This window comes from Buteo buteo, chromosome 8, assembly GCF_964188355.1.
Source record: "Buteo buteo chromosome 8, bButBut1.hap1.1, whole genome shotgun sequence".
NCBI lineage: Eukaryota > Metazoa > Chordata > Aves > Accipitriformes > Accipitridae > Buteo > Buteo buteo.
The window spans coordinates 2179722-2204152 of NC_134178.1; the positions used below are offsets into that span (position 1 = coordinate 2179722).

The following is a 24431-nucleotide window of genomic DNA, read 5'->3' on the forward strand; positions in this document are numbered from 1 at the left end:
CAAAGAGAAAGAAATTGAGGCCTTTTAGGAGGGTATGGTGTGTGGGTTTTTAAAGAACACGAGACAGACAGCAAACAAAATAACTTGGCAGCGTAGGCAACTTTTCCCAAGATAATCTTCAATGGCTTTCTTTAGAAAATAAATTGTTTTTTATGTAAAACCAGTAAGGTAAAAATATCTCAGTATGGAAACTTATACTATTTAACCATAGGACAGTTCTGTCGGTGTTGAGGACCCTGTGCCACAGGGCTCTTTGGGGCTGGATTCTCTTCTCCCACCATTCAGCAGGTGCTCAGCTGGGACCACTGGGATGCCTTGGATGTGGCCTGTGAAATCCATACTGTAGGTGCTGACACTCATCCCTAGGTTTCTGTATTAGCTGACCCGTTTTTTGTGATTTCTTCCTTCGGAGGTAGCTGGCTGAGAGCTGTCCCAAGTAAGAGGGAGAACACCAGCAGTAATTTAAAAAAAAACAACCCGGGAGGGTATTTATGTTATTGCCTCCAATATCTTCTTGTTGGATAACAAGATAGCAGCAAACGGCAACAGCGCTTAACGTTGTTTTCCTTGGTCTTTTCTACTATAAATGGATCTCTTTTCAATGATGCAGAGATTTTTTTTTTTCCAGTGGTCCAGATCTTTCCTGTAACGGCTTATCCATCTAAATGTAAGAAAACACTTAAGTGGCACAAGTCAGATAAAATCTCTATGGGCAACGAGTTAATAGCTTTTTGGTATAATGAAGTACCTGGGGTCAAAGGTGGAAAAGCTGGGACTTTTTCCAGGCTTTGTGGCTGCTCAAAATGGAAGCTGTATTTGTAATGGGTGATTTTGGGAAACCATGAGTACAGAAAGGAGATAATTTTGGTTCCTAAATGAGGTTTTAAGACAGCACAGTAACTGAGCCACAGGATTCCCACAGCATCTCCCTGTCTGGGAGAGCAGAGTGGCATCATCCTGCGAGGCCTGCGCTGGAACGGGAGTGGGGCTTATGGCATGCTGCCGTTCCACACGCGGCACACTATTCCCTCTGGGTATACGGTGAGCCTCTGTTTTGGCTGTTGCCTGTAGAAGGATGATATGTTCATATCTGCAGATACTGAATTTCAAAATTGCCATATGACTGTACTTTGGACTGGTAATTTTGCAGAAAGAGGATTCATACCTTGGAAGGCATAGCAATCCGTGACATCTGATTTCCCATTTTCTGACTGGTGTGGTTTCAGCCCAGCCGGTAACAAAGCACCACGCAACCGCTCGCTCACTGACACCCTCGAACACGGTGGGATGAGGAGAAAATATAAAGGCAGGCTCATGGGTCGGGACAAGGACAGGGAGGGATCACTCCCCACTTGTGGTCACAGGCAAAAGACAGGCTCAACTCGGGGAAGAAACAAAATCGATTTAACTTACTACCGATCAAATCAAAACGAGGATATTAGGAAGTAAAACCAAACCCGAGAACAGCCAGCCCTCCTGCCTCAGCCCCACTCCCCGTTCTCTCTCCCCAGAGGAACAGGGGACGGGGGCTGGGGTCGGTTCCTCACACCTCGTCTCTGCTGCTCCGTCCTCCTCAGGGGAGGAGGACTCCTCCCCACTCATCCCCTGCTCCACCGTGGGGTCCCTCCTGCGGGAGACAGCCCTTCACAAACTTCCCCAGCGTGAGTCCTCCCCGTAGGCTGCAGTCCTTCAGGCACGGACTGCTCCACCGCGGGCTTTCCCACAGAGTCGCGGCCATCTTGGGGTCCTCTGCTCCCCTCACGGGCTGGGGGGGCATCCCTTCCTCCAGCACACCTCCTCCCCACCTCCCTCCCTGACCTCGGTACCCACAGAGGGGTTCCTCTCACATCCCAGTCCCCTACCCACTGCAGGTTTCCCCTCTTAAATCTGTTCTCCACAGGTGTTACCACTGTCCCTGACGGGCTCGGCCTGGGCCAGAGGCGGGCCTGGCTTGGAGCTGAGGAAGCTTCTAGCAGCTTCTCACAGGGTCCGGCCCTGCAGCCCCTACCAAAAAAACCCACGCCACACAAACCCATAGCACTAACAAAAAAAATTATGCAAGTATGTGTTGAAAGTATTAATATAATGGAGTAAAGCTTAATGCTGCCAGTTAGTATGGAGCTCCACCATCACTGGAACAGTTGGGGATCTTGCAGTCTTCTGGTTTAAATGCAGTTTAAACTCTTGTGCCAAATATAATGAAATGTGTTATCCCCTGCAGCATAATACTGGGAGGCTAGAGGGGCAGGGGAGGGGGGATTATTGCTTAAAAGATTAAGATTTATTATTGAAATTAGATTTATGAACAGAGGCTCTCACATTCCATAAGATGATTTTTGGTTTTGTTGCAGTTTGCGTACAGTTGTGTTAGTTGACTTTTGGAGGAACTCACATGATGTGCTTATCTTTTCATATACAAACTCAGAGAATTTATAAAATGCTGAAACTGGAAACAAACAGCACTGTCATTTAGGAAATGTGCTGTATATCGGGGCACTGAGCAGAATTAGGAAGCATTTATGTAAGCACAGCTGTTTGAATGCCATTTCCATGAGAACTCCCAAATTGCCAAAATGGATATTCAAAAAAAGGGTTGGGGAATTTCTTCCAAGGGGTGAGGGGGAACCCTAAAATGTCAGTATGTTAGTTGGGTTTATTTGTGTAAATACAGCATCCTTTCACACAACAAAATTGGTGTTTGGGAATATTTGTTCGATTTACTTGATTTATGTTCCTTGGGAATTAGAACCTATATGGATTAATTAATTACTAAATCTTCATGAATTCCTGTGGAAATGCATATTAATTACAGCCTCATTAATGCAAAATTAATTTATAATGATTAAATGTTCTATCAGAATGTCAGAAGAATTAATAATGATGGGCTGGTTATTTTCAAGAGTCACTAGTCTAACCGTGGTGAGATGGACACTATGTAGGCTGATGGGCATTAATTGTATCAAATACGAAACACGTTTGCCTGAATTGATTAATGCTGTGTTGATCATCATTAAATGCCTTTTTAAAAAAACCCAACCAACCAACCAAACTGCCTTCTCCCCCCAAACCCACAAAATAAAACTAGGGGTGGGGGAGACACAGTTTATCAAAACAAGGCAGGCCTAGATTAAGGCATCAGCTCCACAAAGATAATTCTGAGGAATGAGCTCCTGCAGCTGTAGAATACGCTGGTAGGTTTGTTTTTTTTTTTTTAAGTTAATTGTTTGAAAATACAGAAACTGTTATATTTAAGGTATATCTGAGACTGTGTAAACCAACGTAAGGCCATGCAAAAGGGACCAATACCTCCTCACCAGCATCCTGGATGCTTCTGCCTTCCAAAGAGGTGGGAATATACAATATTGCAGGTGGTAGGACAATCTGAGTTCTGTCTTGTACTTGCATTATTTCATATTCCTGCGTGAACAAGGAGTTTGCCTTTGTGAAAGTTGCTTGGAGTGATTATTTCGAGTCAAGTACTCCAGTACGATAATTCTGGTGATCTGACTATTTACAATGGGGAACTGAGAGAAAAGGTAAGGAAGCAGTAGAAGGCTGATTAAGGAGGGAACACAAAATACGTGAAAGTGGAATTAATATATGCTTTGGTAAAATTTAAAAGCTACATTATAAGCACCAGAAAAGTGTATTGATTTGCTATTTTATTTTATTTTGGACTCAAAGGGAAAAGCTTTATTTAGGCAAGGATAGTTTTAAGTATATGGAGAAAGATTTTTTGCAAGCCTTTGATGCTAGTTTGTTTTTCCATATATATATTTAGCAAACAGTAGAGAGATCTGGACCATAATGCATTAGAAATTCAAAATAGGTGTTTATAAAATGCATTTAAATAATTTTTATAGTGCATTAGGCTCTGACTGCTTCCCTTCCAGTCCTCTGAAACTGAGCAATATTTACAGCCACCAAAAAAAAAAAAAAGGGAAGAAAAGCCTTAATGTCAGTAAGGTGCTGGTATTTTAAAAAATTATTTAACTGCAGTGGTGAGAAGTTTTCATTGTTTGTCTTTTTAGTTGCAAGGGAGTGAAAATGGCATCTTTAAACAGTGTATTTTCTTATTTTGGAATCCTGGAAACAACCTTTTATTTAAAAACCAATCATTTGCAGCTCACTTTTTGTAAAGTGTCTGGTGGGGATAAAGACTGCAGACTGGACATTTTGGACTGTGCACCAGACACCTGAACTAGCAAGAAGCACTGCAGAACAATTAGCAGAACTGGTAGTTTATGAAAATAAATAAATTTAGGTTAGTTGATATTTTAGGGAAGCCTCAAAAACCAAATATTGCTATCAATTGTTAATAGAGGAAATGGGTTGTACTGTACACTAAAGTTGCATAGCAAGAGAAATTCTCAGAAGAACTTGTGTTTTAAAGGCTTAGCGGAATTTAATCAGGCCTTGAAAGTATACATTTGAAGTTGGCTTACACTGGTGTCAGAAGAGAGCTGTAAGTAGGCTTCTGCACCCTCCACTGAGGTTTGTCTCCGTGGTGTTTTCCAGGCGGGCGAGACCTTGCTCTGCTCTTTTTCCGACACTTCCAGATGGAAAGCAGCTCGGAAACAGAAGCTGGGCAGGAGCATTAGTGTGGGAGTTTGACCTGTGCTAATAAACCTGCTAAGAGGGATAAAGTTGTACTGAGACATTAAATGTTGTATCCTACAGCAAGCCATGTCCATCTCATTTTCAGGACAGTGCTCTGAGAGAACAGATTTAATTCTAAGAATAATCTTGGCTTGACTTGTACTTGTCTTGTTACCAAGAAACATGTATAGCTTTGAAATATGTCAGTTAAGTCTGTCACTTCCTTTTTGAACATACATAAATATATATATATACACACACATATATATACATAAATTCTTCACCCTCCCCTCTATACCCCTCTCCAGCTGTAGGGGTCAGATTTCCAAACTGATGAGAATAAAAACATATATATCAGATTTTCGTCTTTGACGATCTTGCAACCCAGGCTGGTTGTGTTGCAGTCTGTTAAATTGAGATTTTCCACATAGCAAGACAGGGAAGTTACCGTTGGTCAAGTGATCACAAGAGTCTTGTGTATAATTTTAGATGCTGTGGCCAGTGCTTTTATTTTGAGGTGGAACATTGTGCCCCTCACAGGCCTTCATCCATAAAACTTACCACTGCCAGAACTCCTTTGCTTAACTTCAGGCTCTGAAAAAATGGAATTGGAAACCAGATACTCTAAATGAATGTCAGCTGACCCCAAACCATTCTGAAATAATCATTTTTGGAACATGTAAGCTCACATTACTGTAATTAAGACTGTACATTTGTCTAGCTGTGATTTCCGTAACAGCAACATGGTCCTGAAGTTTTTTTCTGTGCCCTTTGGCATCCTGGCCAAATCATTGCTCCGTGAACTGTACTGAACTTGACTTCTTAAATCCAGCACACTGGGAGTTTGAAGAAAGGGCGGTGCCTTCATGACACAGTTGGAGTCCTTAGATACCCTTAGTGGTACAAGTGCAGGTGGCTACCTGTTTTTTAGGGCTTATGGTTGCTTTTCAGGACCTCTTTTGCCATAGCTCTTTACTGTGAAGAAAATATGGGATTTTAAAGGTTAGACGTTCTTGAGGACTGGATTAATTACAATTATCTTATGGCTCAGGGACCTCAGGCAATGGTGTTCTGCATACAAGCGTTGTGTGTTTGGTTTGGTTTGATTGCCAAACTCAAACCAAGGTTTGAGTACATTTTTCTCTACTTTTAAGCTGAAATTTCTGTCAGGACATCCTTAAAACATCCTGCTGCTGGCATCACAGGATCTCCTGCAAATTTCCAAAAGATAACTTGGGTTTTGCTTCTTCACAGAGGTAGCACATAGTAGTGCTAACCTGGGAAGGAAACAAAGCTTGTGACTGATAGCTGGAGATGGGTGAACAGCTCTTTCAATTATTCTTCTCATCAGTTTAGAAACCTGTCCTCTGTAGCTCAAGAATTGAAAGAGAAATCTACCTTCTCTGTCACCAGGTATTTGCAGAGAAGCTCCCTTTCCACAAGCAGAGTTCCTGCATTTTGGTCTAAGAAACTAAAGCTCGTAAACATGCAATATGGAACAAATATCTGGTTGGTAGCTCCTTCTACCCAAACCAAAGGGAGAGCACGCTGTTGCGTGAGGCTTTGATAGGGCCGTACTGTGGACATGGCTGAGGAGAGCGCGTCTTCTGCCTTTGGCCCAATGAACGAGTAGGCATGGGTTTCTGAGAAGCCCTTGGGCTGCTTTCTGGATCTGCTCCTGAAAACAGTGCATTACAAATTGCTTTCAGTTGTAGTACGGAGCATCATCTGGGCAACGCTGAGCAACTCCCACCGTCACTGACGTTAAAGGGACTGAGGGCCATTTGCCATCTCCAAAGGATCACGCTCTTTGAGTGTTTGGATCAAGTTCAGCAAGTTTATGCTCATAAAGGAGCACTGTTCCCATCAGTAGGACCCTGACATGAGTTAGATAAGGAGGAATTAGTCCTCTGTGGCTCACTTTCCTTATCTGCAACAATGGATAATGGCCATATCTCCTTGGTCCGGCATGTCTAAGAGTGCTTTGAGATCCTTATCCTAAATGTATAGAGTGCAATGCCAGGAGTAACCATTAGATTATCTCCTATGACCTTTCTTGTACCGCAGACAATTACATTACCCATGTAATGCAGCTCAATAGCTTCCACTGGGATAAAACAAAATTCACATTGGGCTAAAGCTTATCTTCCCAAAAAGCATCAAGTCTTGAAGATGTTAAGGGGCAGAGAAGCCACTATCTCCTCTGGTTGCTTGGCTCCAGTGGTTAATCACTGTCACTGCTGAATTTGTCTTCATCTTCCAACTGTTGGCTTTCTTTGTGCCTTTTTTCAAAAGACTAAGGACCTCTTTGGCACCAAGCGTTTTCTAACGGTGGAGTACTTTCATGCTGTAATCCCATCACCCTTCCACCATCTCTTGTGAGGCAAATCATGCTCCTTCACTGCATTGCTTCCCCCCCGCTTCTATTTCTCAAGCCACTCCACCCAGAGAAAAACCCAAATGGTTGTGATGTTTTTCTGCACCCTGTCCAGCTGTCCAATGTTGTTTTTAAAATATGGAGAGCTGAAGGGCAGGTAATGTTCCAGTCTGTCTTACCAGCCTGTGTACAACAGTAAGATCATCTCCCCGCTTTGATACACCTCTGGTTTTGCAGTCCAAGACTGCTGCTTGCTCTAGCATGGCCCTGGGAGTTCATGCTGAATTACTTGTCTGCTTCTAGATTTTCACTCTTCCAGGGTTACAACTTTCCAGGAAATGGGATGTCCCCTTGGGGTCATTGTATAGCTTTTTTTTTAGTTTAAAGTCCAAGCATATTCCCACTGGGATATTTGCACATGCAGTTGTTTTTCTTCAAGATACAAAGCATTATAATATATTTCAGATCATCATCAGATATCACTGTGCAAACACTTCAGTTTGTGTTTTCCACATACAGCAAATGTTTGTAAAAGGATAAGGACAAAAATGAATGGACAAAATTTGCTACTATCTTTACTAGCACAATGTATTCTCCATATCTAGGGTGGAAAGTACAGAGAAAACTTATATTTTTCTCTCTAGAATAAGAAATAAGCTTAGCAAATCACATAGTGTCTCTCAGGAACACAACTCAACTGTATATGTAGAAAACTGTCTGATAGCATACAGAATATATACAGTCTGTAGATCAGGACACTGATAAATTGAATCAGTATCTCTAATCGGAATAAATGGTATGCATGTTTCTTTTCTCTGCAAATCTGGCTGTGCAATCCCTTTTTCATGCACTCCGAGTCAGAAGAGGGAAAGGTACAGGATTTCTCAGTGCCATAAATAAAATACGGTGGTTGAAAACCAACGTGAAGCTGTCTAAGACAGTAGGCTGGAAAATCAACAAGGGCTAGAAATGGAAAGTAAGATTAAAGGTAACACTTAGCCACAAGACTATCCTTAGCAGCTTCAGAATAGCACGCAGTTAAATAAACATGCAGACACCCTAGCAGAGCTTACTTTGTAAAGCGCCTTGCTCTCACTTTTAACAGCAGATGATTGCTGTTTACTGCAGGGCAGTCAACCACAGGAAGCTGGCCTTTTTTAGCCCTCTTGCCCTGGAAAAGAACTGTCTGAAGGCGACTCGGTACAAACCTCCTTCCTTCCCTTCCCAACCCCAGTTCCCCCCCCCCCGCCCCCAGCTGTGGCTTTTTTTCCTTGACCATCTATCCGAGCATCTGCAATTCGGACAACCGAGGATCGTTCCCAGCTATGGAGTGGTTTTTGTTGGCTGTGCTGAGCCTTTTGTGTTTTGTACAAGAGCCAGGGAGAGCAATGATGCAAACCCGCCCGACCCGGGCTGCCAGAAGTACAAGAACTTTGATTTGCAATGGGAACCTCCCCGCCCTCGGCCCCTTGGTAGAGGAAAATGAACGATGAAGCAATCTGCAGCCTCCGAAAGTTTAGGGTATCGTGAACGCCTTTAGCCAGTTTCTGACTGTGCAAGTGGTAGTTGCTAATTGAGATGAGTTACGTTATTTCGGCGCTGCAGAGCAGAATTACCGTTAGGTTTTGACACTTGCCTTAAGTAAGTTTTGTATGAAGGGAAACATAAATCGTGCATCTGGGCTTCCCATGCAGACAGAAACAGGAACAAAGAGGTGCTGAGATCAGGAGTGCAGGCCAAGATCCCTTTTATCCTGAAGAAAATGACTTTGGAATTAATTTGAAAGTGAAGGAAGTAAAAGACGTGACTGAAGAACTGCTTTGCTAGAACAGCCATTCAAACATGTATTTATATTTGGCTGGGGAAACATGATCGCAGACTTCATATTCAAGGTGGCTTAAGCTATGCTGGTTCACTTTGCTTGTCGCGGTGATTTTTGCATTTGCGGCAGCCTACTGTTGTAAGTCAGTAGTAGCAATAAGGTGTTAAATTGTGGTTGCTGTTAATAATGTTTCTGTGCTCTTTCAGACGGTTGTAAATCAGCTTATATTGTAGGGGTTTTTTAATCTCAGCAGCTAGATCCGTCTTCCATCTCTAGCACTGTAACATTTAACTGGGAGCTAACAAATGAACTATTGTTTCAAGGGTTGGTTTTTTCAATATCATTGGAGTGCTGTGTGTTTCCTAGTCTGGTTAAAGCTATTTGTTCCTAAAAATTCTTATTTAAAGATGAAGCTAAAAGGTGCTGATCAAAGATGGATAAAATATCTTTCACAGTTAATGAATGTGATAAAGGATTATTTTTTTGGTCTATTGAAACTGTCTATAGATTCAAGTTGAATTCAGTTAATGTTTGGAGTCCTAAAATGAAAGATTGCTTTAGGGAATTGGAGCTTTTAATTTTGAAACAAGAAAACTGTGTTTAAAAAAACCAAGAAAGCTGCAAGAACAAACTCAATGTCCTTCTCAGTGCTGAGCGAGCTGCTTTAATCAAAATGCTGGTAACCCTGGTCTCCCTAACTTGGCCACAGTTTTTAATTCCAGCTACCGGACTTCAGAAAAGCCTCCTAGACTGGACTTCTCGGTGGACTGGTACAAATACTCACAATCCCCTCGTGCGGGGTGAGAGCAGGTCCTTGGAAAGGCAGAGCAGGTCCTTGGAAAGGCAGAGCAGGAACTGCACAGCAGGTCCGTGGGCATCTCCTGAGGCTGAACACCAACAGACCGGCGGTGCTCCTTCTCTTCCTACTCCTTGGAAGACCTTACAGGTTTTGCTTTCGTCCTGGTGTCCAAACAAAAAATGCCTGGAACCATTACAATTTTTCAAGGTGGAAAGACAGTCTTCCCAGCCAGCTATAGTTGGGAATTGAATTTTTTCAAAGGGGCTGGATTTGCTCTCCGTGGGTCACCGGCTGGCATTTCCCTTAGCACGGAGGAGAGCCCGAAATGCCATGTCGCACGTCACGAGATGGAGTGCCGCTGCGCTGCGGAGCTCAGCACCAACCCCCACAACTGGATGTGCCCGGGTAGGAGGGGGGCTGTCGCAGCCTGCTGCTGTGGCCAGGCTACTCGCAGTACCTGCCATCGCTAATTTAAAAAATAGCTTGATGTGTCTGCATTGATTTCAATCACCGTAGTGACTTTCTTTCCATGGATACAGCAACCCGTAGATAGACTAATTGATTACCCATATTTTTGATTAGTATGCATGGCTTCTTGCCTTTTCTCACTCTTCTTTAAGAAGAATTTAAATATTCAAGGACATGTAAAATCCATACATATTTGTGAGTTAAATAAGAAGCAAATTTCTAAACCTTGTGTTTGGATTTTACAATAGCTAATGCAGAAATCAAGTGGATGTGGTCAGTGCTCCAGCTTTGAGCTTCTAAATCTTTCTGAAAGCTTAAGGCTAAGGCTGAGGAACCTCTGTAGCCTAAAGAGCACTCATGGATCACGTCCCCTATTTCAGTGTCCACAGGATTCAACCATCTTATTAAGGCTTTCATGTTTGATCACTGGATTTTACATCAGAACCAAGAATTTTCTTCATAAATGAATGCTGAGCAAATCGGTAGCATCTACCCCAACTCATTCTTTGCAATAGTGCAGGGAGCGTTACAGCTTCGTTCTGCCGCATAACGAGATGGTTTGATGGGAAAACACCAAGTCTGATTTTAACAGGGTTTTATGCAGGTGTATTCCTAGAGTTGATTTTATTTTATTGGCTCTCATCCTCTGTATCTCTCCTGAGCTTTAGCTGGGCTTTAGCCATTGAATTTTATTAGCTTCAAAATTTCATGGCTGTGCAGCTCACTGGCAAGGAACAGAAGTTATTGCAATGGCTTTAATAGGAGTGTATTTTTTCATCCTTACTTTTATGGAGGTTTCATTTATAGTTGTGTGTGGGGGGGGGTTATCCAAAAATGCCATTCTTAAAACATGAACAGGTCTGATTATTCTGCTAAGAACTGTGCACACTGAAGATACGTGGCAATGATTGGCATTATATTCTATTTAACAAGACAAGAAATATTAACAATTTGAGGATTTGAAACCAAAGCTATTGGCAGTCCTGTCCAGCCGTACTTTTAGGGAAAATCTTATTTATAACTAAAAGGGAATGATCTCATTAGATCTCTCAAGGATCCAAGCAAATGGGTTGGGGTTTTTTTGTTTTTTTTGTTGTATTTTAAGGAGAATAGGGATTGGAGGGAGAGAACAAGTGGCATTTACTCATCACTAGGGTATTCTTTGACTACTAAAGAGTTTGAGGTCAGCAGTACGGTATATCTGAGAGGTGCGGCATGGCAGGTTCTTCAGGGTGCTAGGGAAATCCCGGGATATCAGTGTCTTTGAACCCTACCTCCGGCCGTAAGCCCCTCAAACGGAGCGGCGCAGCACAGACCAGACTGTTCTCAGCTACAGAATCCAGTCGTACCACCCAGCTGGACTTCAGCCTCCCAGGAGAGGGGACGCTGGCGAGGGGACTCTGGCGAGCTGCTGGAAAGGGCAGGGGCTGGAAAGCGAGCCGCTGCCGCCCGTTTGCAGGAGGGTGCTATTTTGGATGGCAGCACCACCACCTCTTTGGTCCTCTGCCTCACCCCACCGGCGCTGGCAGAGGAGAATAACGTTGCATCGACTCCTGATTCAGTCCCGGGTGGAAGCGGTTTGGCTTTGCCATGGCCGGTGTTATGAAGTCCCAGTGGCCTTCTGCTTTGGCAGGTCACTTGGACTCTTGTGTTGCAGTTTGTTCCCCCTTTTGTGCAGGACGTGCTTCTTAGCGCAGGGCCTTTGCTCGTTTGAAACCCAGAGCACTGGGGAGTATGGTACAGAGGAGGCACTCTTGAATTTTTCAAGGCTTTTTAGCTCTGGCTGAGCATACAACAGGAGGGACTTGGGGTAGTTCCAGCAAAGCCACTCTCTCCAGTGGTCCCAGTAACAATTAGGTAATGCTGTGCAGGACCTGTTTGGGTCTTACAAAACCGGGTGAGGTCCAGCAGGGTTTGCTAGCCCCGCTTCTGTGCTGTGCTCAAGTACTACCCTGCTTCTCTCGGCTGTGGAAGTGCTCGTGCTGTGCTGCACCTGAGCTGACAGATCTCCCTGAAGCTAAGCTGCCTCTGCATTTAGCCGTAGTGTGTGCATCTGCGGCTGCATCACGGCTGATTTACAACTTGGATAAAACGGCTCGAGGCAGCTGAGAGTGGACTGCTGAGATTCAGATGCGCTTTTCATGCTAGTTCACTTCCAGGACATAATGTGAGGAATGCCAGGAATGTAGAGAGATGACAGCTTAGAAAAACCGGTTTGGCTTTCAGGCACCAAGGAGGTTGACACCTATAGTATGAGGGAGCTATATAGTGCAGCTTCTCACATAGTAGTTGGACGCTTGGCCTTCCGTGTCATTTACAAGACTGAGATTGTGTGCATTTGACAGACAACGGAACAGCTCTCTGCTGCTTGCTTTCAGCAGCAGAGCTGGCAAGAGTGAACACCAGCAGTCTTGCTCCTGGGATCCTGCCACCTCCTCCGTTATACCCCAGTTTCACCATGTACCAGCACCAGAGGCTGAGCCACTTGAAGGAATTCCTGACTCCCTGCCCTGTGCGCTGGTTCCCACCCTCGCCCCGCGATTCCCTGTCCCCTCAGTTTGCTGAGGGTGGCTGTTTGTGAGGACGAGTAATAAGCAGCATCTGTCAACTGGCTTTAAATCAGTCCTCTTAAAAATAAATTAAAAAAAAAAATCCTTCTCTGTTGCGGATTGAAAAAAGTGCAATTATGTCTGTGTTAGTGCTTAAGAAAATACATGTGGAACCTCATCCTTAATTAAACAAACGCTATGATTAAAGCAAGTGCTGAGACAGGCAAACAGACAGTTCCTACATTTTCTGATGTATTGAAAAAAAATTTCATTTGTCTTTTCAGTATTGCTTGAGAAACCCATCAGCAAAAGACGAGACAGTGAAGCTGTACAGAAAGCCAAGACCCTTTATGCATCCTGCATGAATGAGAGTAAGTAAGTGGCCTGATTTGAGAGGGACACATATGTGTTACCTATGTTTAACATGGCAGGCTTTTTTGCCGAGTGCTGAGCTCTGTGAAGCTTTGTGTGGACGCACAGGTTTCGCTGATTTGGATTCAACTGAATGCAGAGGGTCATCTGCACATTTCTGAAGCTGGCTATTAAGACTAAGGTACACCAAGGCACAAGAAGTCAGTCTTAGAGACCTCTCTGCTTGTCAGGGAACTGTGAAGGGATATTTATTGGTGCAAAAGGATGCCAAAACCATGCCCCAGGGGTGTGGGGGTAGTGCCTGGGAAATGAGAGGAGCCCTCTGATGAAATTCTCATACTGACACTTTCAAGAGCCTTTTGCTCAGCACCTTCTACCTTTCTCTAAATCCATTTAATCAAAACACTTCCACAGGGCTGGATATAGACAGCCCTGGACTCTTTAGCTTCGAGTTATCTGCACGTCAAGCAAGTTTGGATGCGGAGCCCTATAGCCACCTTTGCGGAGTGCTTTTTCTGAGCTTCTAAATGTTGCTGTAAGGTGATGTACGCTGGGTTGGGACACATCTCTAGCTGTACGTAGCTGCATGGGTGAAAGATGAGTTGGGAGGGAGTGGACTTTGTGACTTTGTCCTTCAAAGTGCCCTTTGTCCTTCTGGCTCTTTCAGGCTTTTTTTCCTGTGCACTTTTCTTCCAGCATGGCCTGAGACTGACTGTCAGGAACTGAGACAGCCTGCCCTGCAGCCTCCGTGCCAAGATGCTGACCCCTCTGCCTTTGTTTATGTACAATACCCCCCCGCCCCGAAACAGTGAAGTTTCTATGCTAGTTCCTAAGCGAGGAATGTTTTTTTAATTGACTTGATTCCAGCCCTTGCCTTTTTCGAAAGGCATTGATTTACCTCTCTTATTCTTGATGCAGATAAACTAGGCTGGACTCCCGCGCTCCTGTGCTCACAGGCAGAGCAGAGGCTTTGGGTTTCAACTATTGTGTTTTGTCTTGCCTAGAAACTGGTCAACGCCAATAAATCTTTGTGTCTCACATGGCTGCTGCTGGATTTGAATTCTCTGGAATGTAATTGTTGTCATACTTTGACGTTTCAGATAAAATCGAAAAAGCCGACGTGAAACCCCTGTTAAGTATACTGAGGCATTCACCTTTCCGCTGGCCTGTGCTGGAATCCAACATTGGACCTGAAGGGCTGTGGTCAGAAAGGAGGTTTAGCTTAGTCCAAACCTTGGCAACTCTTCGTGGTCAATACAGTAACTCTGTCTTCATCCGTTTATATGTGGCTGCTGATGACAAAATCTCCAATCGGTATATCATGAAGGTACCATATAGCATATCTAATGGGTTACTTTGCATGGTATTTTGTGGTCTCATTTTTTTGAAAACATGTTTACACACCACACGTTTGCACTTGATTATTGTTGCTATCATCTACTGACTTACAGATGTACGTAGGTGCCAATTTATAGGAATGTAGAAGCCACTAGGAACCACATGCTATTGAAAAGTATTTCTGTACAGGATATTTTCTCCTTTCAAATGGCAAAAAAAGGTAAAATATGTTCCCAGTGGAGCAATGTCCAGGGTCTATGTGCATGACAATGAGAGGTGGATATCTAGTCCTAGGGGTGTTCTGGGTGCTGCTTGTGGCTCATCAGTTGCACGAAGAATGTTTTTTGTGTGTGAAGATAAGAAGTGGTGCATCAGTAGCAGATATTTTGAACTTGAGCTATTTTTCTTGAGATGGCAACACATTATCTTGTGCTTATACAGCACCTTACAACACAGATGTATCCCAAACACTTCTAAGCCTGAAGCACAGAATTTACCTTTTTACTGAAATGCTATTGCTTTTGGACCAAAGCGTTACCAGTTTGTTAACAGTGCATGGCATTACACAACAATTTAGATTAGTGAGAAAAAGACCCAAGAAATGTTGCCTCACTGTGGTCTGAAGAACTCCAGAGAGAATTGTATTACTGTGAGATGTCACCATGGCAAGACTGAGTGTCTGGGCCAAATGCATTGTTGTTTAAGAAGTAGAGATGAGGAGCCAGCGTAGACCAGCTCTCCCCAGCTACAAGAAAATAGTTTATGAAGGCAAGAGAAAAGGGACAAAGAAGAAAGTTATGATGCCATTCATCACAGCAAAATAGGATCTATGATCCTTACGTTGCTAGCATCTTGGTCAGCTATAGGATTGTAGCCAAGAATACCCTGTATTTAGGGATCAAACAACAGTTAACTGTGGTCGTACTGGAGTGGATGTGGATTCTGAGACAGTTCTTTAAAATGTCTTTTGACTGAGGCATTTAACTGGTGTAAAATTGAAGGGTAGCTTTTCCCCATCTCGAGGACATTTTCCTGAATAGTCAACAGCAGATCAACAGTTTGCTCTATTAAAGATGTCATTCTGCTAAGATGCTGTTCAGACCCTGTCAGGATTGCTGTGTCTGGAGATTTGTTTAAAAGAACTGAAACAGTAGAATCAGGAGAGATATTTAGATATTTCCTGTCATAATATTTCAGTGCAAGTCACCTGTCAGCAAAGGGCTGGGCAGTTACGTCCTTATTGCTGGCCTCTGGCAACGAATTATGCCTAGCAGTGTCTTCACTCAGTATGCTTAGTGGCACCTAAGAATTAGGTATCTAAATAACTGAAGCACTACAGACTATGAATAACATATTATTCCATAGGGTATTCTGTTGGTTTTAATTTGATTAAGAACTTGATCTGCAGAATACATCAGCCAGTATTCTACTTTGTCCATATTTTAACAAATTCCCAGGGGTGCAGATGTATCATGGAGTATTTCAATCTGCTTGTGAGAACGGCTCTATTGCAAAATTCTTTTTGTTCAGCATTGCAAAATCATGAATGGATCAGAAAAAAGTAGAAACTTTTTTCAACATTCAACATGATCTTTTTTTCTTGAGGGCTGAAGAAGTTAGGTTTTTTTGTTTGTTTCTCATATTTGTGCTTTCTTGGTTTTAATGGGTTGTCAAATCTAACTCTTAAGCCAGGAAAATTTGGATGAGCAATTCACACAACAGTCACATAATTTAAATAGGCCAAATCATCTGAAGTTAACTATTACCAGGACACACATATGCAAAGCATAAGAGTATATTCTTTTTGCTTCAATATGCTGAAAAAAGAAAGTGATACTGTTTTTCAAAGAATCAGAGTTGCACTAAGCATTACAGCTACTCTCCTTTTAGTGGATGGTTTGCTTTATTTGTTTATGGTATATTTTAAAGGTTGAGAACATCAGCCAGTAGAGGAAAAGATGACATTTAATCATTCATTTTGGATTCTAAGTTGTATTTATTTAGGTCATTTTTATAAATGTACAAAATGTGAAATATCAGTGGTGTGGGACTTAGATTAAAAAAGACTTAAGTGAAGTTGTGTGAATAAATACAATCTCTCTTCACTAGACTTGCTTTTTAAAAACAAATACAGCATCAGAATAATAATTTTGGAATATCAAAACTGTTGTTTCTGCTCCAGTCAGTATCTTACTCAGTTTAGAACCTGGCTGAATCATGTTTTCAGCTTCGGCTTCCATACCCTAACCTAACCTGATCACGTTAAGTGTTTTGGGAAATCTCAGTTTCCAGTAGTAATTTTAAGATCTATACTGCACTGTGAGTTTTTTTCTGGCTAGGAACTTGAAACTGTATGCAAATACTCCCATGTAGTCCTTTCACTCAAAAGACTAAGCGCAGGTCTCAATGAAATTTCAGGACTGGTTTAGAAATTACTTTGAGGACCTTATTCCAATATTAGAGTGAATGTAGGCCAACAAATTTGATCCATGTTTAGATCAAAAAGATAAGTGAAAGTCAAAGATCCACCTGAACCTACCAGACATCTTTAGCTGATGGACTGGAGGCATAACAATTTCCCGTGCATGCATGCAATCATTTCTGCGGCTGGTATCCAGCTGCTTCAGTACATCTGTTCAAAAAGACAAATACAGCACTCGGTGCTGGTCTAGGGTGAAGGTTAAAAATGTAACCTCAATTTCAGTCAAAGGCAGCTAGCAATGCTTTCCAGATACACAGCAGCTAACGTGCTCCAGCACCTAATGGGCATTTGGTCCGCAGACTAGACTAGCGTTTCTCTCAAGCCGACTCTTGTGCCCCTGAAATATGCTTGGACTGGGCGTCAGCACCGACTGTTTGGTCCTGTAGACCCAGTCCTATTGCATTACCTACTCGCTAATGGAGCCAGAAACACAGAAATCATGTAGGTGATTCTTTGCTGTAGTAGGTGGCTCAGATATTGCAGGGGGCATCTGAGGCTCCCTAGATCACAGTAATGTGATTTAGGTAATGTCTGTCAGCACAGTATAGCATTTTTCTGTGGTTTTGAAATCCTGTGGAACTCAGGCTGGTGCAGGGTATTATGTATTAGATATTTACACACGTCTACCATAATGGCCAGAAAAACTTGAACCGTTCAAAGGTTGCTTATAGGGCTGCCTTTGCATTCTGATGAATTTGCCTATTAAATGCTGCTGCTTGTTACTTTTAACAGCTCGACCAAGCAAGCCTCTCTCTTGCATCTCGAGAGGATTACCTAGAAAACACCACAGAAGCCAAATCTGTAAGTATTATTAACTGGAAATCAGAGTGACCATTTTTCCCCTCAGTTTTTTTCATTGTTTGTTTTGTTTTGTTGAGTTCCAAACTAAGAAAAGGTTGTGGTTTGCTTGGATTTGGATTTTTCAGGGTATCTTCTATCAGAAAACACCACCACTGCAAGCACCACTACCACAAGCTTTCCTTTTGAGTTCCCTGAGAAGTTAGTCAGTATTTTAACCATATCTATCAGACTAGATGATGCCAGGATACAAAGGCTTGTATCTACTGAAAGATTTAAGGTGGAAATGCGTTGGGGTATGTTTTTGCCTTTCTTGGACTGCAGGTCAGTACGAGTTGATGAGGAGCAATCTGATCCTTCCAAAATCTCTGAAGGATTATGCTGGGGGGGATGTAGCATAGAAATCACTGCAGTATCATTACATACAGTGTATTTTGCTAAAATTTGTGTATACACACTGAGACTAAAATGTGCTTTATTAGGATAGCCTGGGGAGAGCAGAGGATAACACTGTGGCAGGTACATGTATTGCAGTGCCATGGCAGGAATAGAGGAGAGAGCTCAGTGGAGCATCCTTTTATCTCCCTATATTCTCAGCTGCTAAACTTGCACTTGTATACAAGTACTTCTTCAGTCCTACTCTGATTACTGTATGAATTGGCGTAAAATATTGGTGTACACTCGCACACATTGTCTAATCCCATTGTAAGAGCTGTAAGTGTTGTCAGTCTAATCCAGAAGTGTCACTTGCATTTCCTGAGATTTATACTTTGTGAACCACAGCAGGTATCTCTGTCTGTCAAGCACAGTACGTTTACAGTGTTATCCTTTTTTTCCTTGATGACAGCAGGCATTCAAGGTAAGGAAGGCACAATTTTGGTTGCTAGGGCATGAAAGTACAAAGTATTATACTCCTTGCTATAACTGGGCATTTCTGGTATACTGCTACAGCTGTGCTCAAGAGCAAATCCAGATGTGATTTCACTCTTTTTGTTTGTTTACAGTACCGAGATGCCTTTTTGCAGTTCATGGTTGATACAGCTGTGCTGCTGGGCGCAAACGCTTCACGAGCTGAATCTGATATGAAGTCGGTTCTAAGACTGGAAGTTAAAATAGCTGAGGTTGGTAATCTGATGTGGGGTTGAAGCTAGCTTTTACAAAAAAACCCTGGCCTGTATCAGAAGTAGCATGGCCAGCAGGAGCAGGGAAGTGACCTGTACTCAGCACTGGTGAGGCTGCACCTCGAATCCTGTGTTCAGTTTTGGGCCCCTCACTACAAGAAAGACCTTGAGGTGCTGGAGCGTGTCCAAGAGAAGGGCAACCAAGCTGGTGAAGGGTCTGGAGCACAAGTCCTATGAGGAACGGCTGAGGGAACTGGGGTTGTTCAGTCTGGAGAAAAGGAGGCTGAGGGGAGACCTTATTGCTCTCTGCAACTACCTGAAAGGAGGTTGTAGTGAGGTGGGAATCGGTCTCTTCTCCCAAGGAACAAGTCATGGGATGAGAGGAAATGGCCTCAAGTTGCTCCGGGGAAGGTTTAGATTGGATGTTAGGAACAATTTCTTCACCAAAAGGGTTGTCAGGCATTGGAACAGGCTGCCCAGGGAAGTGGTGGAGTCACCATCCCTGGGGGTATTTAAAGGACGTGTAGATGTGGCACTTAGGGACACGGTTTAGTGGTGGACTTGGCAGCTTTAGGTTTATGGTTGGACTCAATGATCTTAAAGGTCTCTTCCAACCTAAATGATTCTTTGATTCTGTGATTCTGTAATTTTGAACTTGGGCAGAATTTGAGTCCCTGTTGTGCAGCTATGTTGAGAATACATTACCATGTATTCAGGAAGCAGACTAGGCTGGTGCTCTGCAGACCAGTCTAAAAGCAGTGCAAGACTGAGGTGGGATATTGGCGTTTGGTAGTGAGAGGGTGCTGGTTACGGCAGCACCGCCGTTAGCTCCTGAGCTGCTTTCATGGGGCACGCTGGGAGAGGGGATGAGAAATTCCATGAGTTTTAATTTAGGGGACCCAGTGAATTTAGGAAAGCTAAGCAGATTTAAATCTGGTACTTGATTCTGACTGATTTACTTGTTGACATTTTTCCCCTCTTGTGGAGTTTAATTTATGCATTAGGACTGTTACAAGCTGAAGGAGTGTTTCTGCTTCCCCGTATCCCTGTTTCAGTACGGCTAGCACAGGAATCCTGCTCCCGGGAGCTGCAAGTCCATTATCGTTTCCACTTCTTCTAAAGCTAGAGAGAAGAGTTAGCCTTGATGTTGGAAAACAGCAAAAGTTAGGGCTACAAACTTGACCCTGGTTTGCAGAACTGCCAGCTGAGCTGAGTATTTCTTCCTATCGCCAAGGAAAGCAGCTGTCCCCTAGGAAATGCTGGGTCTCCTGTTAACAGAGAAGCCTGTTGCATGGGGCAGGTGATGCAGCAGGTGACTTTTCCCTGTTGCAGTCTACAGGAGGAAAGGCAGTGATGCTTCTTAACGGGGTCTGTGTGGAGAACTGAGGGCCATCCACAATAGTAGTAAACCAGTGCTTCCATCTCTCTGCTGGAAGAGATGAAATTTTGTCAAACCTCTAAATAAAGCCCAATATTCAGCTTCAGATACTTAATGTGGGTGGACTAATGAGCAGATACTTCATTGTGACCCAGTAGACTTGAAAAACAGAAAATATTTCTTCTGTTTATCAGTGGTGTGATAAGAAGCAGCATCGCTACCTCTGGTAGCTCTAATGCTTTATTTAATGAATGTCTTGCAGAGCTTTAATCCACAAAGTACATAGGTGAAGTTGCCGTAGAAGATGACATGGATCATGTAACAACCCTCAGGATCAGTAATGCATTCCATAGTGCAACAAGCCATATTTGCTCGTGGTTACCTAATTTCCCTTTAGTGTGAACAATCCTCCTAAAAGGTATCCAGATATTAGGCATGAGTCCAGGGACATGGATTGTTGCATAATTCCTAACGAGCACAATGATTTATGTAAACATTTTACCATGATTTCAAAAGGAGATAGTCCTGTTTGTTACTCAGGCTTTTACTGTATCCTGTGTTCCTCTGCATTCATTTTAAGTGAAAGTATATAACCGAGAACTTGTGCACTCAGGGGGAGACAGCGAGAATAAAGGGAGGATACTTTGGATATAGGAAGGAGTGACATGCTTCGAGAGAGCTGCTTGTGTACAAGGAAGATTTCAATTAGGTTTGAATTACTGGAGGAAGAGGGAAAGTTTTGAGAGGAAGGGAGCAAACGGGTTCAAGAAGAGTTTAAAGATTTGTCAGATAAATGAAATTTGCAGAAAGGGAGAAGAAAGTAATTTTTTTTCTGTGTGGCTTGAGCAATAGTAAAACCGCAGACCCTTACTGGAGAATTTTGATTGGAGAACCGCCAGCTGTCTGGTTAGTCTGGCGTCAATCTCTGTCCTCTTTAAATTGCACAGCATACAGCCTGTTATATAGGATTTACCTTAGAGCAGGGCTGGAACTGCCATCAGGAATTCTTGTTCCTCTTGAACCCTGAAAAAATGTTGAACTATATCTTGTACTTGGTTTGTTTTTCTGTTATGAACCATACTGCCATCCTGGAATCTGAATGTCCCTTGTCAGTTATAAAAGGACATGTTTTCTATTTAGGAATTCTTTTGCTATGTCCTTCGACTGTGACACTGCAGAGGATCCTGAGGTCTGGCTCCTCTGGGTCACCCGGATGAGAGTCCTGGCTGGAGAATGCTTTAATTCATGTCTGGCCTATATACCCAGGTTTCCTGCTATGGAAATCAGGATGGTGGGGTAAAATAAGGAGAAACTTGTGTGCATCTGGCTCTTCCCTCACACGGAGTCAGGCCATAGCAAGAACATGTTCAAATCCAAGAGACGAGATGCACTTCCAGCATACCTATTTCAGATATGACCTTTTAAGACATATAGTTTGGAGCTGGCTTCTATCTGACATGATGGGATGAGTAAGTATTAATGGACTAGGTGTGCTTTTATCTCTTATGAATCAACATGCATTTCCTTAGTATAATCAGAGTAAAAATTGGTCCAATATGTTCAAAGAAGACATGCAGCTCATTAAATTCCCCAGTAATGAGTTAAACTGACAATGAACTGTGTTCCATTTCTCCTGGTTAAATGCCATCCTCAGAGAGGGAAGTTAATGCCATGAATGCTTGGAAAACAGGTGGTGAGATATTTCTGCACTGGGATTATGATGGACAGTAATGATGTAAGAGCAGGTCCCTGCAAGATAATCCTTGTTTTGATGTTTGGTTTTTTTTTTTTCCCAGATCATGATTCCATATGAAAATCGCACAAGTGAGGTGATGTACAATAAAATGAACATATCGGAGCTTAGTGCCATGATTCCACAGGTTGGTTGAGGATAATTGCAAAATTATTCTTTTAGTGTCTGACCTATATAATTAAAATTTCCTTTAGTACACAGAGCAGCATGTTAAAGGAATATCACTAGGGATGTGCATACTCAATTACAATGTATGTTCTTTTAAATATAGTTACGACTTTACTGAGGTTTGAAAACACATGTGATGACAAAGTGCAATAATTTCTGAATTTTTAGTAAGTAAATCTTTGAAACCATTAGTCTCACAGGTGCAACTTAGTTAATAAACCATCTCTCTTCATAATCTGCTTTAACCAGCCTTCTCTTTGTCATTGCAGTTTGACTGGCTGGGATACATCAAGAAGGTGATTGACACCAGACTCTATCCTGAGCTCAAAGATATAGGTCCTTCAGAAAATGTGATTGTCCGTGTTCCCCAATACTTCAAAGATTTATTCAGGATACTAGAAAATGAAAGGAAAAAGTAAGGATCCTATGATGGTTTCACTCACACTTATGAAGGGACATCAAATGCTGGGCTTTTCCTGGGTTTTTCAGATGTTTCAGATATTCTTGGAATCAAGCCTCTAGGCAAAAGGTCTGTGTGGTTTTGTCTGAATGAGGATATAGATATCAGCTTGTGTGTAGCAGGAGAATTTGCAGTTTCAACACCTTTCTTTTTTTTTATGGAAAACACAGGTTGCAGTGAAGTTTCTCTTTCCAGATGCATTCAACATCTCTTACTTGTATAGGGTCTTGCATCTTGTGAAATCATTTATACCTGTAGAATATAGTTGTAAAATGCAGGTAGCTCATATTAAACACAGTAGATGTGCTTTGCACAGGGAAGCAAGACAGCTTTGGGCAGTGTGATGAAAAAGTTTGTGAAGATGACATCCCATTTTGAAACATTATTGATGACATTTAAGTGATTTCTGTGATAATTTGCTCTCTGCTGAGGCATGTTGCTGAACTTTTAAAAAAATATTGTCAGGCTGTCATCTCCAAAAATCATTCTTTGCTGATTGTACAGTATGGCTACAACTAAATTTACATTTCAGAAAAAAAGGCTAATTCAGAAGCATTATTCTTACATTGTTGGTCTATGTCTCCAGTGACAGAATGCTTACATTAATTCATAGTACCTGTAAAAATAACACACAGATCAAACAATAAGAAAAATAAAAATGATTGATCTGCCTACAGATCATCAAACATCCTTTCTTGACAAAATTCAGAGAAATATCGTTAGCGTACCACCAATCTTAACCTACTGAAGAAAGTCTTCTAAACTGTTTGGGCTGTCCATGCTTTGTATCTCAAAGATAGTCATGTCAGTGGGGATAAAGCAGTGATTTAGAGGATGCACATGTAGCAAGACAACAGAGAATTAGTTATTCGCTGTGTACAGATGCACTTACACACAAATACATTCTATAACCGCAGAGTAAATACCTGGAGACTTTTTCCATTAGGGTCTTATTCAAGGAAAATCAGAGTATTCAAGAAGAGTTAAGCCAGCCTGTGTGTCATGGCAGAGGGAGGCCGGAGTAATGACCAGAAAGAATTTCAATGCCCATCTTCAGCAGAGCCTGAGACCAGCTTCCTGACCCCCCCAGCCCAAAGCAGTGTCTAATTTCCAGTATATTCGTGCTACATATCTTATAGCTGGTAATGGTTTAGGCATTTTCTGCTCAGTCTTACCCTAAGAAATTTGTACCATAAAATGTAGGACTTGCATAAATGCTGTCTTAGATCCACAGAGTAGTTACTGCTGGAGCATGGATGCCGTTCAGCTCTGCTGAAATACCTGAGGCAGATAGTTGTGAGGCTTGTGGAGTTCGAGTCATTTACAAAACCAGTGAGAGCTGAGCAGTTTTCGGGTGCTTCAGTTGCCATTGAGTGAGGAAATTCCACATTGTCAGAAAAGTGTTAAGGAGAAACTATATACTGTCTGGTATTTCATAGGTTGGAATGAATTTTTAATGACCCTAAGCATCATCTCAAAATGGTTTGATTATCTAAGCAGAGCTACCTGTTTTGGCTTTTGTAACATGTGTTGTGTTATAAATGTACATTATTCATGCTAAAGAGATTTTTCAGATAGGTTTTACAATTATTGTGGGGATCTATGTGTGCTATATATCTGTATGCTAAAGGAGGGAATATGCCCAGTGTGAGAGATGAGAAGTATAAAAGGCAGGACTTACGTATCCCAGCAACCCTCTGCTCCCCTGTAGAAGCTGCCACTGGCCACAAAGACTAGTGAGCATCAGGCCTTTGAGGTGAGCATTGCCTTGAGATCGCACCCTCAAGTTTTCCTGCGTGAAACGAGTTGACCCTATTTCTGACCTATGAGCATCTGCAGACTGAACTGATGAGTACAACGGGTTCTCCGTTCTCACCTCTTTATCACCTCTCCAGCCGAGTGACCACGAGTGTAAGCCTCCAGCAGCAACGTATCTTGAGCTGGAGG

General features: G+C 42.5%; 1 protein-coding gene across 2 annotated transcripts in view; it reads left to right on the plus strand.

The window, feature by feature from the left end:
- Positions 1-24431, plus strand: part of PHEX (phosphate regulating endopeptidase X-linked) — a 100881-nt gene that overhangs the window by 11956 nt on the left and 64494 nt on the right. For both annotated transcript variants that reach the window (XM_075033453.1, XM_075033454.1), the window contains exons 4-9: positions 12899-12985; positions 14087-14313; positions 17539-17607; positions 18609-18725; positions 21900-21983; positions 22294-22439. In XM_075033453.1, coding sequence (XP_074889554.1) covers positions 12899-12985; positions 14087-14313; positions 17539-17607; positions 18609-18725; positions 21900-21983; positions 22294-22439 — 730 coding nt within the window. The remainder of the gene's footprint in view (positions 1-12898; positions 12986-14086; positions 14314-17538; positions 17608-18608; positions 18726-21899; positions 21984-22293; positions 22440-24431) is intronic.